This window comes from Melospiza melodia, chromosome 5, assembly GCF_035770615.1.
Source record: "Melospiza melodia melodia isolate bMelMel2 chromosome 5, bMelMel2.pri, whole genome shotgun sequence".
Taxonomy (NCBI): domain Eukaryota; kingdom Metazoa; phylum Chordata; class Aves; order Passeriformes; family Passerellidae; genus Melospiza; species Melospiza melodia.
The window spans coordinates 95,460,568-95,475,199 of NC_086198.1; the positions used below are offsets into that span (position 1 = coordinate 95,460,568).

Genomic DNA, 14,632 nt, shown 5'->3' on the forward strand with positions numbered 1-14,632 from the left:
TTTTAGTGTCTGTGGCAGGAATCCTTACAAACAGCTCACAGGAGTTCAGGTTCCAGTGTGTAATCTGTTCCCTGGTCCTGTCATCTCAAGGATCTGTATTTTTAATTTATCTGTTCTTAAAAAGCTAAGAAATGCCAGGTTGTGAAAAGTTCAACTAATAGGAATGGAAAGGAAAGTGGATGGAAGGAAAAAAACCATTTGATGTGGCTGGTCCATAAAGCATTACTTTTAGATTTTTTAGAGACTGTTGAAGTTAAGGCTCCTTAAATTAGGGAGCTGATTTTGCACTCTTACTGCTTAGTTTGTGTTGCTCTTTTATTTTTTTTCTTTTATGGCTTAGAACTTCTCCATCCAAAAGCTACTCAGATTTTTTTCTTCTTGTCAAACTGCAGGCCCTAGGTCTAACCATCATTATAACTTTAGCTGTGACTTTCTTTCCCAGCTCTTCACTCAAAATCCCTGACACCAAATGTGGTTCCTTCCTTGATTTTTTTTTTTAGACCAGTGTGTTCTGTCTCTCCTCTTTAACAGGGATTGAAGATATTTTGGTTAAACGTGATGCAGACCACAAAAGAAAAAAAATCATTGAAAGGTCAAGGCAGAGTGGTATTGAAGTAAGTCTGTTTTGCAGATTTATTTTTTCTTCCATAATGCAAAATTTTTGAAATACTGCTTTGTTCAATTATGCCTGCTTAACACCTGAAAATTCCTGTATTTTACTTTCAGGCTGTTAGAGCTGCTCTTAATTTGCCAGAAACAGCATCATGTGAGGAGGTGCAAGGGAAGTGGCAGGATGCCCATCTCTGCAAAGACCAGAGGGATTTTAACATGGTTGACATGAAATTCAAGGAGGCAGTGAACAATTACAACAATGAAGTCAACAAGGTTGGCATTGAGGCATTTGTGCATACTAACCATTTTTAACTCTCTTATTAAGTTAATTAATGTGGATGGGAAGTGCCTGACTCTTCTGGAGGCTGAGGCTTTCCATCTGTCCCCAGCTTGGGGCTCCACATGCTGCCTCTCCTCCTCAGCCTTGTCCTCCCTGAGTGAGAAGACAAATTGAAATTATAAATAGGAATGTTTGTCATTGCTCATTGTTTCACTTTGTTAAAGCCTTCCACAGGAATTTCTTGGGTTTATTGTTTTGTGAATAATGTTTGGTTTTGTTCCCTTCACTCCCCCACAACTCTGTAGGTTTGCATGCCCCTTGGTCTCCACAGGAGCTTTCCAGAGAACAATTTGCAGTTGATGGTGCAGTCAGGAGCCAAAGGATCCACTGTGAACACAATGCAGGTAATGCAATAACCAGAAAATGCTTAGCAGCTCTGTGTGCTGATGTGATGTGGCCCAGAATAGAACTGTTGGGAAGCTCTTGTGGGGATATCTGATACCAGGGCAAGGTTTTCATTCTGGACTTTGGCATGGAAAAATGTTAGAAGAATGTAATAAAGACCTCAGTGGGTGATGGAAGAGAGTCAGTGTTTATTGTAGCCTATTTTTGAATCACTCCTCAGTGCATGAGGGTTTATTGAAATAGCAGAACTGCTTTTGAGAAGGAATGCTGCAGTTTATACAAACAAACCTACTATAGGAGAAATATCTTGTCCTGGCCTCTGTTGGAGACTGACCCTCTCCTTCAACTTCTGAATAGGAACAACAATCTTTGGTTTTGGTAGAATTGGAAGGATACATTTTCATTTTACCATTTGCAAAAGAGACACCAAGCTAGAGACTATAAAAATGCCATCTAAAATGGAGAGAATGACCACAGCTCAAAAGGGAGAGCATTTTGGGTTGAGGTTTTTGTTCTGTTTTTAGTACAATGCTGAGAGGTGGTGATGGTAATGTAGGGACCTAAAAAATATCTACAGTAATTTTAGTTTCACATTTCTGTGTTAAGTATACAGAATGAGGTATTGAGGTAATGTTGAGGATGAGTCAGGGTACTGGAATAATTTTTAAAAAAACAGGTGAGATCTCCATGCCTTTTCTGCCCCTCAGTAGCTGGAACATTCCATGAACAATTCCACGTGGAGCTACAGAGCATTTACTCAACATTTGACCTCTTTTTACTGTATTTTTCAAGAAAAATCACTAAGCTTATGTGAACAAAAAGCTGGATGGAAAAGTGATGTTTCCTTTTTTCCTGCCCACGTTTAGATTTCTTGTTTGCTGGGCCAGATTGAGCTGGAAGGCCGAAGACCCCCACTGATGGCATCTGGCAAATCACTGCCATGTTTCCAGCCTTATGACTTTTCCCCTAGCTCAGGAGGATTTGTGACTGGCAGATTTCTCACTGGGATCAAACCCTCTGTAAGTTTAAGGCTGCTTGTGTTGATACTGAAGTTTATTTGAGTCTTGGTATTTTAATAAAGGGTATCTGCAATTATAGATAAATGGACTTTGCTCACCCTGGTTTCATATGAAGCTTTTGAGGAAGAGCATAAATTGCCAGTGTTGATGCACTTATTAGCAGAATGCTGATGGTGTTGTGCTTGTGTTTAGGAATTCTTCTTTCACTGCATGGCTGGCAGGGAAGGTCTTGTGGATACAGCTGTCAAAACCAGCCGTTCTGGGTACCTGCAAAGGTGAGAGGCCTGCTTCAGAATTGGAGCCTTTAAAAGCTCCTTTTGTTGGTTGTTGATTTTTCTCTTTTTTCTGAGAAAGTTCTGTAGACTCTAAATGCCTGCATTGCTTAGATTAACTTCACTGTGTTTGATTTTTACAAAATAGTCTGAATGCTGTTTGTTCTAAGTACAACTTTCTAGAGATCTAGATCAACGTTATCATTTGATCATTATCATTTGAACAGCATGATCATTATCATTTGATCATTATCATATGAACATTATCATTTCAACAGCAGCAGCTTCTCCTTTTGCAGAAATCTTTTTTTCTGGCACAAATACAGATAGGTGTACGAGTTCAGGCAGCTCTAGTTTCTCCTGGCCACACTGAGTGGCTCTTGTCCTTAGTCAAGCAACACCTTCAGCATATATAGAAGAAAATGGAACTTTTGAATTGTGTCAGAGGGTAGTGAGGAGTTCTAAAGGAGGGATGCCTCTTTCTTTCAGAAAACTGTTAAAGCATGACAGCAGAAGTGAACAGTAATTTACTGCTTCGTTTTAAGTCAGATCAGTCCAAGGAGGCTGGAGGGAGCAGCATGCTGAAAGCTTTACAAATCTAGCATTTCACATGAGTGTTGTGTCTGTAGGATTTTGGCTTCCAGAATTCCTGACCAGCCCTTAAGTACACTTGAGATGTTGATGACAACAGTGGGTTTTGTGTTAGAGTTGTATAATTCTTGCTGCTTTGTAGCCTCTTAACAGCATTTTTCTTATATTTTGGGTTTTTTCCCATTTTTTCCCCTCTGGAATAGGTGTATCATAAAACATTTGGAAGGGCTGGTGGTTCAGTATGACCTGACTGTACGAGACAGTGATGGCAGCGTGGTGCAGTTTCTGTATGGAGAAGATGGGCTTGATATCCCTAAAACTCAGTTCTTACAGCCTGAGCAGTTTCCTTTCATTGCAGAAAACTATGAGGTAAAACACCTAAATCTTAAGTATTTATGAGGAGTGAATGGGAGACTGAAACACATCTGGCACATCTGTCAGGGATCCAGTGGCAACACTTGTTTGTCTCAGTTACTTTCAGACTAATGTACAATTTTATTTGCCATTGTATTCAAAATTTGGAACCACTCTGAAGTCTGCAGCTTGATTTCAGCATCTCAATTTCAGCAGAGCACCAAGCACTGTCTGTTCTAACTCTGCACTTGAATTCAACAAAGATGACTTCACTTTTCAGTCTGTCAAGTTTGATTAACTTTTACCAGTATCACCACTGGTGATTAACTTTTACCAGTATCACTGCTTATTATAGAGTGGTGATAATAGCATAAAGTTATTAGGGTTTTGTCTCAGTTGGATTGAAAACCAAATTTGAAAATTACTTTATAGCAATGACCTTCTCAGTTTGCTTTGCCTTTTCTGGTACAGTGAGGACAGAGAGAAGAATAATCATACAAATTACTTTCTTACAGGTAATCCAGAAGAGAAACCATCTGGATGAGGCTTTAGCAAGGATGGAGTCTCACCAAGCTAACCAGCAGTTCAAAGCCATCAAAAAGTGGCAAGCCAGACACCAAAACTCTGTGCAAAGAGAAGGAGGCTTTCTGTTGTTTTCCCAAAAGAAATTGGCAAGTTTGAAAGCACAGCTTCCAGGAGGTGAAATTAAGAATGGAAGAGATCCTGCTACTTTACAGGTAACACAGAGGCAATGAACTGACCAAACCCTTCAAAGAAGTTACAGAATTCAGTGTCTTTTGTTTAATTGCTCTGTGAATCCCAAAGTGTTTCACAGTCTAACTAAACAAGTTGCCTTTTAAAGGAATCATGTCAAGTATGTGGATGATAAGCTGAGATTTATTAAAGTCTGAGGGCCCTAGTGCTAGGGAAGAGGCTAAAAACTGAGATAAATGTGTTGTTAGGTCATGTTTGTGAATGGTTTGGAGGAGTTGGTTCTGTTTAATGGTGGTTTATTTGGTTTTTTCATGTACACAAAGTAAATCTCTCTTACACGGACAGCTGTCTGCTAGCTGGATGAGAGCCTGTTTGAATACCAAAGATCAGAGAGCTGAGCCAGCCCTGCCTAGTTTTTCCAAAAAAATACTCCTGCTTAAGCCTCTTGTCCATCACAGCACTGGTCTATAAGACATGGCTTCTAGTGAAGATGGGGTATGGACACAGAATTCAGACAGGTCCTGCTTCACAGCCTTGCTGTCAGAAGGAATTTATCCTGGTGGAACTTGGGCAGTTAGCATGAAACTCCAGGTTGAAGGTGTTGAGAGATAACTCTGTGAGCTTGTCTGCAAAAGCTGTTTTTCCTAATCAAAGGTTTATTCATTGAGCTGTGCTGAATTTGTGTTGCTCTTGACACTTTTTGATAACAACTCCTAGTTTTTGATTTCACTCCCAGTTAAAATGATTCTTTGAGGCATTATTTCACTGCTTTAGTTACTGTGGAGTAGTTACATAAGTTGGGATATTTTTAGGCAGGCATGTGAAGAATCTTGAAATAAATTGACTTCAAAAGTGTTAAATATCAGGAAAAGGAGCACACCATATTTGCAGCTGAGCTGTTTGCTGTGTGTGTACACCCCTACACTCTGCACAGGTTCTCCTTTCCTCCTTCCCTGCTGCTTGATTGCTTGTGGACAAAGCAGCCAGCCTAAAAACCTCCTCTCATTTTCAGTTGTTGAAGATGTGGTATGAGCTTGATGAGAAGAAGCAAAGGAAGTACCTCAAGAAGACAAATAAGTGTCCTGACCCAAGCCTGGGCGTTTGGCGCCCAGATACTTATTTTGCATCAGTTTCAGAAACATTTGAGAAGGGAGTTGAAGGCTATGTCAGTAAATGGGAATCTGAGAACAGCCGGAGCTACATGCACACAGCACTTTCTTCTGCTAGGTAAAAACCTCTCAGTGTCTTCTTTGCACTGAGCCAAAACCCAAAATACCTTTGTGCAGCAAATTGGCTAAAACTGAAGAGTCTTTACCAAGCCTTGTTTCTGTTGAGGCCACTGTGAAGCCAAGCACTGGGTTTCAAAATGGTTCTTGAAAGCCAAATATGTTTAGTGTGCAATGGGGAGGCTCTGGTTATCTGTTCCTTCCAAACCTGAATTTTCCATGCTGCTGAGGGCTTTAGCAAAGCCTCTCTGGAACCACAGCAATGTATTGCTGTCCCCATGCATATAAAATAATACTTTATAGTGATCTTGAAAACCAGAGTTTGCTCTTGATGCACCTTGGAGTTAGCAAGGCTGTTAGCCAGTGCAAGTAAATGGACTCTCTTTTGACATTCTGGGAATTGGCAGCAGAACTAAAATACAATTTGGCCAAGGCCCCAGTTCTGTGTTAATGGGCTGTGTTTGTCAGATCAGATGGGGATAGACAATTTTACAGTTTCTGGAGTGTATTTATCTGTAAGCTACCAGGAGAAATTGTCTCAAAATTGTGACTTCATTGAACTGAGCAATGATTCATTCTTTTCTGAGTTGTTTATCTGGTATGTTGAGCTAAACCTCTCATTTCCTGTCTCCAGATTAAAGGATCTGTTGTATTTAAAGTGGCAGCGTTCTCTCTGTGACCCAGGAGAGGCTGTGGGGCTTCTTGCTGCTCAGAGCATTGGGGAACCTTCAACACAGATGACTCTGAACACCTTTCACTTTGCTGGCAGAGGTGAAATGAATGTCACTTTGGGTATTCCAAGGTGAGAAAGCTGTGTCCTCAATGGGCCCTTTATTTTGGGCACTCAGGTATATAATTGTGCTAGGTACACTAGCAGGTATATGTGTGAATATTGATGGTGCACAGTCCTTCAGTGCCCTTGTTAATTTTCCCTGTTCAGAATATTTTAATGTTTTACAATTTTCCAGTTATTTTGGTTCTTTTGCAGATACTAAAGCTCTATGAAGGCCCCTTACTCTAATCTGATTTACAGATCATCAAATCAAATTACAAATCATCAGTTTATTTGGAATAGTGTGGGTCCTGACCTGGCCTCATGTGGGAGTGTGGGATGCCTCAGGTGGGAGGGGATTGTGTTGCCTCAGAGAAGCACAGGAGGGGAAGAACACACAAGGAATCATCCCTCATGCATCTGTAGGAAACAGATCTCATTAGTCTTTCTGTTCTTGGAACAATTTATTATCATCTCTTCTCTTCTCATAACTGGGGGAATCAGAACAGAGAAAAGGAGCAGTGCAGTGTGACCCCAGCTCTGGGTGCACATGGCTTTGGTGGAGCTGCCAGTTGCTGCACTCTGCCTAATGAAATAACCTAGGTAATTACTTGATTTGAATAGTGCATTTATGGCTTAATTGGAATGATTATTCTTTGTTTAAAGGTTGAGGGAAATACTGATGGTGGCCAGCTCAAACATTAAAACACCAATGATGAGTGTTCCTGTGCTCAATACCAAGAAAGCTCTCAAAAAGGTGAAACACCTTAAGAAACTGCTCACAAGAGTGTGCTTGGCTGAGGTGAGATTTCTTTTCAGTGCATCCTTTGAGAGTCAGCAAAACAAACTCTCCTCTTTGGGCTCATCAGTAGTTTGCTATGCCAGAATCTTTGGCTTTTTCTCAAGCACCTTTTTCTCTGTCTATAGAACTGCAGGGATTCTGTTTTGTCTTTGAGACAAGCTGATCTGGCTGTGATTGACATAGAGCTCAGATAGATACTTTTCTATCTCTCCCCCATCCTTTCCTATCTCACACAAATTGCTGTGCTCAGTAGAGGCAGAACATGTGTCTCTGTGGAGATGCACTACACCAGGATGTGTTCTGTGTTCCTCCTTCCTGGCACTGCACCCTTGTGCTCTCCTCCATGCCCTCCCCCTTCTATTTTTTCAGCTCTTGTGAGTTGAGAGCAGCAAGAATCAGGTTACTACTTAGCTGTGTGCTGGAATGCTGTCCTGCTCAGTGAGCATGGTCAGTAAAGGGAAGCTGTAGGCCTCCTGAGAAGGGTAATCTCTTGTGAAGGAGTTGGGTGGGGATTGAGGCTTTTCCAGTATTGTCTGAATTAATTGTTGGGAAGACAAAAAGTGCAGTCCTTTTGCCCAGGAGCCTCCAGAAAAGTTTGCCAGTTAGCCTTGTGTAATTCTGGTTTCCTGTGAAAACCAGAACTGCAGGAAACAAATGAAATGTCTTCATCAAAGGAGTAACATTCCTACTTGGGGATGTTTTGTAGGTCTTGGAGAAAGTGGACATTGAGGAGTCCCTGCATGTGAAGCACAAGCTGAACAAGCATCGCCTCTACAAAATCAGATTCCATTTCTTGCCCCATGAATGTTACCAGGAGGAGAAGTGTGTGAAGCCCAGGCAGATCTTGCACTTCATGGAAACAAGGTAAGTTTGCTTTTAAATACTTTAATATTTGCTCTTCTTTTGCCTTTTTATGGGCTTTGCATGTGGTTGATTACAGCTGGTGTGGCTTTTAGAGGAATAGTTCTAGCAGAGTTGCAGAAAAAAATTACACAGTTGCTTTTATGTCTTGAATCAAATTGGCAATTTTACTATTCAAGTTCAGTAATGAACCATTTCTTCTGAAGGTCAATTTGATGTGCAGATTTTATATCCAGATGAGTGTATAATTTTATGCTTTGGATGCACAGCTACATCTGTGACAGTAACAGAGCTCATACCAACCTTTTGATTCCTAAATGAATGAGAAAGGGCTGAGAAAAATTATTTGCATTATCCTAGAAGTACTTTTGCATCCAGCAGGGAATAATGTCCTGTTATGAATTGACTGGCTTGTTAATCAAAATAGATAAATTTTTTGACAACTTCACATTTTCTGTGGCACTGCTGAACTTTGACATTCTGAGTTGCTTCTCTGTCAGGTTCTTTAAAGTTCTTCTGGAAGCAATTAAAAGGAAGACTACAAAGATGGCATCTTTTAATGAAGTCAGCACTCGGAAAACAACTCGGAAGGATTTAGATGATGAGCAAGACAAGGTACAAAAAATCATCACCTGACAAACACCTCACTTCTTTCACTGCTGTTGAGAGCCAGAATTGGAAAAGTGTAGCATCTTTCAGTGCACACCAAATCTGTGAATACTAAATTACTACTGAAATACTTTGTACATAAACTGTCTTTGTGTTCTCATAAAATTGACAAGGAAATTGAAGTTTTTGTGTATTAATTCCTGATTTGCTTAAGACTGTACTCTGAAAATGCCTGCTCATTTTAGCTTCTTTGGGACAAAAACACATCACTCTTCTTCCTCCAAGATCAGGGTCCTGTTGGAGCAGTGGTTGTCAAAACTTTAGGGGAGGTCCTTTGTTCATTGAAATGCTTTTGCATGTTCCTTCACTCCTCTCCCATCAAGGAATGTCAGAGCAGAGTGACAGCTTATCCATCTTGTAGACATTGATCTTGTTAAATGTTGCAGTTATCAGGAATATGACTTCATTTCTTTATAGTAGTGGACACACAGAAACTATTTTTTTCTGTAAAGGCAGAACCTTGAACAAGAGATTGTTAAACTCCAGATGTTTGGCTGAAGGCTTTTGATGCTGTTGGTACTGACTAGCAGTCAGCCTGATCATCTGTCATGGATTTTTAGACCCTGAACAGTCTGGAAGCTGTAGCAGAGGAAGAAGAGAACATTGTTGATGCAGAAGCTGATGAAGGGGATGGTGATGCTACAGAAACAAAACGGAGGAAGAACCAGGAGGAAGAGGTAATGGCTTTATAGGTGCTCAGCACTGCTCTTTAAGTCCCTATTTCTTCTGTGTTTGACTTGGGAAGGAAAACTTGCATTGAAACAAAATGCTAAAAAAAACCAAACCCCACTTGAGAGGGAAATAGAGGTTTTCTCCTTCTTTGGGCTGAAGAGTTTTCATTTGTGTCTTTTCTGAAGCTTTGTTCTTCAGGTATTTGGGTGGATGTGTCTGGCAGTCAGGCTGTGCTGAAGTTCACCTTAATTTTATCTTTTGCTAATTTCATGCTATTAATTGTTTTTTAACACTTTACTGTGCTTCTTAAAAAATAGTCTCCCTGCATGTTTCTCTGTGTTCAGTACTTCATAATAAGCTCTTAAAAGGTGGAGTGCTGTAATTTCTGCAAGAGGGCGGGGTAACTGAAAATCTGAGGGAATCCTATCATCAGTTGGATTATGGGAAGAAATTGGACTTTCTCAGGGAGAGCAAACTAAATTCTACAAGCTAAAAACTACAGTCTCAACATCCTGTAGCATCCTGGACTGTGCTGAGAAATAATGGTAAGATTATAAAGAAATAAAGACTGAACCTAATCTGTTGTATTATTTTCTTTACAACAAAATTGCATTTTCTTTGTGCTGTAGGGGCAAGATCCTTGCAACTCAGCAGTGAAGAACATCCCAGAATTGGACTTTTCATGGTGTGCTGTGTCTCTGTACAGGTTCTGGCTCAGATAAACAGAGTTATTTCTTTGCAGGTTGATTATGAGAGCGAAGAAGAGAATGGAGAAGAAAACCTTAATGAGAATCCAGAAGATGAAGAGGCTGAATCTGAAAAAGAAGAAGAGACTCCTGGTGCTGAAGAGGATCAGAACAGAGCAGAGGGTGAAGATTCTCAGCACCTTTCCTTTGTGTCTCAGACTAAAAAAGGGAAAGATCAACTGCTTAAGTCAGCAGAGGTGCGAGTGAGCGCTGTTGTGGAGAGCCACCCATCCATACAGGATTACAGCTTTGACACTGAGAGTGAGCTTTGGTGTGAGGTAAGGTGGAACATCTCTGGCTGCTTGCACAGTCGTAGCTCCCACAACTAATGGCTCTTTTCCATGCAGTGCTGCTGTTCTGTCTCAGCAATCCCATGTGAATACAGAAAGCAGCACTACAAATGTATTTTTTGATGGCATTTTTAGTACTTTCTCATTTTCAGAACACCTCATGGAACTTTTTCTAAAAACAATTTTTGACAGGCTTATTGTTTTAATCTTTTAGTATATGATGGTCTGCTGTGGGGGTGTTCACAGGGGTCTTAGGGTGAGGGAAGAGACGAGGATCTGACTCCATGTTTCAGAAGGCTGATTTATTATTTTATGATATATATGATATTAAAACTATACTAAAAGAATAGAAGAAAGGATTTCATCAGAAGGCTGAGCTAAGAATAGAAAAAGAATGATAACAAAGGTTTGTGACTGACTGAGACAGTCCAGACAGCTGACTGAGATTGGCCATTAATTAGAAACAACCAACATAGACCAATCACAGATGCACCTGTTGCATTCCACAGCAGCAGATAATCAATGTTTACATTTTGTTTCTGAGGCCTCTCAGCTTCTCAGGAGCAAAAATCCTAAGGAAAGGATTTTTCATAAAAAATGTCTGGTGGCAGTCTGCTGTGTAGCCCTTGATGAATAAAAGCGATGGCTGAACTGTTGATAAAAATGTAAACATCTTAATAAAAAAATAAAAACCTCAACAAGCATATACCTGACAGAAGGGATAAAAAAAAAAAAATAGCTGTCCTTGTAAGTTCAGAGACCTCAGAAGCAATGTGGATTAACAACCCTGGGATGGGGAGTTCACACTGCCATCACTCACCTCTAATTCCAGTCAGACATTGATGTTCCTTCACACACAACGAGGGTAATTCCCCATGTCAGCTTTGTGCCCGAAGAGAAGGGTGCTGGTTGCTGAGCCTGTGTCCAAGCCTCCTCACCCGTGCTGTTTCCCATCAGGTTTCCCTGGCCCTGCCCCTGACCAAGGTGTACTTTGACGTGTCCTCGCTGCTGGCGGCGCTGGCGCGCAGCACGGTGATCCACGAGGTGAAGGGCATCGCCCGCTGCCTGCTCATCGAGAGCACCGGCAAGGACGGACAGAAGGAGTCTGTCCTCCAGACAGAGGGCATCAACCTGGCAGAGCTCTTCAAGTACTCTGATGTGTGTAATCTGTTTCTGACCCCAGACTTCAATGCTCGTTTGTGTCTGGGGGAGATGGTGGATGATGGATGTCATTGCAGTTTCTCAGGGGGGATGTGGAGCCTTTCAGCTCCTGAACTGTCTTCCTCCTCCTTTTTATCCCCAGGATGTATTCAGTGGAGCCTTTTCTCAAGGGCAGCTTGCAAATCAGTGTTTGTGCAGCAGCCAGGGCCTAATGACAGATGATTTCACACCATTCTTCTCTCTGGTGTCTCTCTAAATGTTACTTGAGGGAGTTCTTCATCTCAATGAATTGCAGTGCTTGGAGATGAATAGTTCTGTTATCCCATCTAGGCCATAGCTCTCCAAATACAGGATTGTTTTAATCTGCATCTTCTCTTTTGCTAATAGTTCTGGCTGTCTGAGCCACACTGGGCATTGCACTGTGTTGTTTGGAAGACTTTCACTTGTTTTCTGTTAAGTCTTCTCTTGAAAGACTTTAACTTGTTTAACTTGTTTTCTGGTGTAATTTGTTAGCTTGCTTTTTGTGATTTCAGTTAATTTTCTCCTGTGGTGAATTTTGACTCCAGTGCTCCTGTTCATCTATTTAATGCTACTTAACACAAATCCTCAGAATAATTTTTCTCTGTGTTTGACAGCTAGGCTGCTGCCTAGTTATTCTGTAACTGTTGGTGCTGCTTAAGCTCATGAAAAACATAGGAGAAAAATCTGTCTTAGCTTAAGTTATTTAGAAATACAGAGCAACTGTTGTCCTAACTTGTGTCTCTGTTTTTTCTGTTTTCAGATTTTGGACCTGAACAGACTTTACTGCAATGATATCCATTCCATGGCTAAGAATTATGGAATTGAATCAGCCCTGAGGGTGATTATAAAGGAAATAAAAGATGTATTTGCTGTATATGGTAGGATTTCTTTGTATTTTTATAGTCTTTAATAACATTAAGATAGGAAAATACAGACACATGCTTTCAGTTACGGTTTTGCATGATCTTTTCATTTATGTGCTTATTTTTAGGTTGCAGGTTTTCATAGTTTTAATTATTTTAGAGTCTTCTGTGAAGACCTTGCTGGTTAATTATTAATTTTCTTTTAATCAGTAGGAAATAGGTGAGGTTGAATTTATTCCCCCTTCACAGAGTTTTTCCATTCTGGTATATTTTTTTCCAAGCTACAAGTTTCAGACCAATTAATTATTAATGTCTGAGGAAGCCAACTGTTAGACTTGTGCAGTGGCCCTGAGAAGAGGCTCAACCTTGCCTCACTTTGCCTTTTTAATGATGGGAACCCAGGCTCCTGAGTTTTTCTATCTTTGCTAAAACAGCTGCACTGCATTGTCTGAATGTTCTTCTCTCAGATGATTCAGAGAGCCCAGCCTGGGGAGGCTGCATGGCTTCACAGGCACTCACTGTGAAATAAACCATTGAAAATAGGGGAGATTAATACAGTGGGAGTTTTAGCAAGCAGTTGTAGCAAACAGATTTGCCAGCTGGCAGCCCAGAATGGTCTGACCTTCAAGTTGTTCAAGAACTGCTCAGTAAATGTTGACAGAGCTGTTAATGACCCCCATTACACTGAGTCCACACGTGTTAGTTAGGAATAAATGCATTTTTTTAGGCTGAACAGGGATTTCTGTGAATGCCTGATGTCATGCACAGAGGATATCAGAGCCTTTGTGACTCTGAGGGCCAGCTAATCCAGGTCACCAGGTGAGAGGCAGGAGCTCTGTCCCTCCTGGTGGATGTGTGAGCTCTGTCCCTCCTGATGGATGTGTGAGCTCTGTCCTGATGGATGTGTGAGCTCTGTCCCCCCTGATGGATGTGTGAGCTCTGTCCCTCCTGATGGATGTGTGAGCTCTGTCCCTCCTGATGGATGTGTGAGCTCTGTCCTGATGGATGTGTGAGCTCTGTCCCTGATGGATGTGTGAGCTCTGTCCCTCCTGATGGATGTGTGAGCTCTGTCCTGATGGATGTGTGAGCTCTGTCCCCCCTGATGGATGTGTGAGCTCTGTCCCTCCTGATGGATGTGTGAGCTCTGTCCTGATGGATGTGTGAGCTCTGTCCCTCCTGATGGATGTGTGAGCTCTGTCCCTCCTGATGGATGTGTGAGCTCTGTCCCTCCCTGATGGATATGTGAGCTCTGTCCCTGATGGATGTGTGAGCTCTGTCCCTGATGGATGTGTGAGCTCTGTCCCTGATGGATGTGTGAGCTCTGTCCCTCCTGATGGATGTGTGAGCTCTGTCCTGATGGATGTGTGAGCTCTGTCCCTGATGGATGTGTGAGCTCTGTCCCTCCTGAGGGATGTGTGAGCTCTGTCCCTCCTGATGGATGTGTGAGCTCTGTCCTGATGGATGTGTGAGCTCTGTCCCTGATGGATGTGTGAGCTCTGTCCCCCCTGATGGATGTGTGAGCTCTGTCCTGATGGATGTGTGAGCTCTGTCCCTCCTGATGGATGTGTGAGCTCTGTCCCTCCTGATGGATGTGTGAGCTCTGTCCCTCCTGATGGATGTGTGAGCTCTGTCCTGAGGGATGTGTGAGCTCTGTCCCTCCCTGATGGATGTGTGAGCTCTGTCCTGATGGATGTGTGAGCTCTGTCCCTCCTGAGGGATGTGTGAGCTCTGTCCCTCCTGATGGATGTGTGAGCTCTGTCCTGATGGATGTGTGAGCTCTGTCCCTCCTGAGGGATGTGTGAGCTCTGTCCCTCCTGATGGATGTGTGAGCTCTGTCCTGATGGATGTGTGAGCTCTGTCCCTGATGGATGTGTGAGCTCTGTCCCCCCTGATGGATGTGTGAGCTCTGTCCTGATGGATGTGTGAGCTCTGTCCCTCCTGATGGATGTGTGAGCTCTGTCCCTCCCTGATGGATGTGTGAGCTCTGTCCCTCCTGATGGATGTGTGAGCTCTGTCCTGATGGATGTGTGAGCTCTGTCCCTCCTGATGGATGGATGTGTGAGCTCTGTCCCTCCTGAGGGATGGATGTGGGATCCCCTTCTGTGCAAACAAGGATGGTGCAGACATTTGCTGATTTCATACAGAGAAACTGTGCTGCCTTACACACTCCTGACATTGCAGTTTCCCATTCCCTTCATTCAGTTTGGAGAGATCCTGGTTTGTATGAGTCAGTCTGCCTCTCCTGGATGTTTGAGGGGAGCAGTTAAAGCAGAGACACACTGAAGAATGTTAATAGAGATGT

General features: G+C 42.1%; 1 protein-coding gene across 1 annotated transcript in view; it reads left to right on the forward strand.

Annotated features, from left to right (window-relative positions):
* Positions 1-14,632, forward strand: part of POLR1A (RNA polymerase I subunit A) — a 34,887-nt gene that overhangs the window by 16,603 nt on the left and 3,652 nt on the right. Inside the window, exons 17-32 of the mRNA XM_063157922.1 lie at positions 532-614; positions 727-885; positions 1,198-1,296; positions 2,164-2,316; positions 2,509-2,591; positions 3,383-3,548; positions 4,049-4,270; positions 5,260-5,474; positions 6,108-6,275; positions 6,912-7,047; positions 7,754-7,911; positions 8,409-8,523; positions 9,138-9,254; positions 9,992-10,273; positions 11,243-11,443; positions 12,228-12,345. Coding sequence (XP_063013992.1) covers positions 532-614; positions 727-885; positions 1,198-1,296; positions 2,164-2,316; positions 2,509-2,591; positions 3,383-3,548; positions 4,049-4,270; positions 5,260-5,474; positions 6,108-6,275; positions 6,912-7,047; positions 7,754-7,911; positions 8,409-8,523; positions 9,138-9,254; positions 9,992-10,273; positions 11,243-11,443; positions 12,228-12,345 — 2,475 coding nt within the window. The remainder of the gene's footprint in view (positions 1-531; positions 615-726; positions 886-1,197; positions 1,297-2,163; positions 2,317-2,508; positions 2,592-3,382; positions 3,549-4,048; positions 4,271-5,259; positions 5,475-6,107; positions 6,276-6,911; positions 7,048-7,753; positions 7,912-8,408; positions 8,524-9,137; positions 9,255-9,991; positions 10,274-11,242; positions 11,444-12,227; positions 12,346-14,632) is intronic.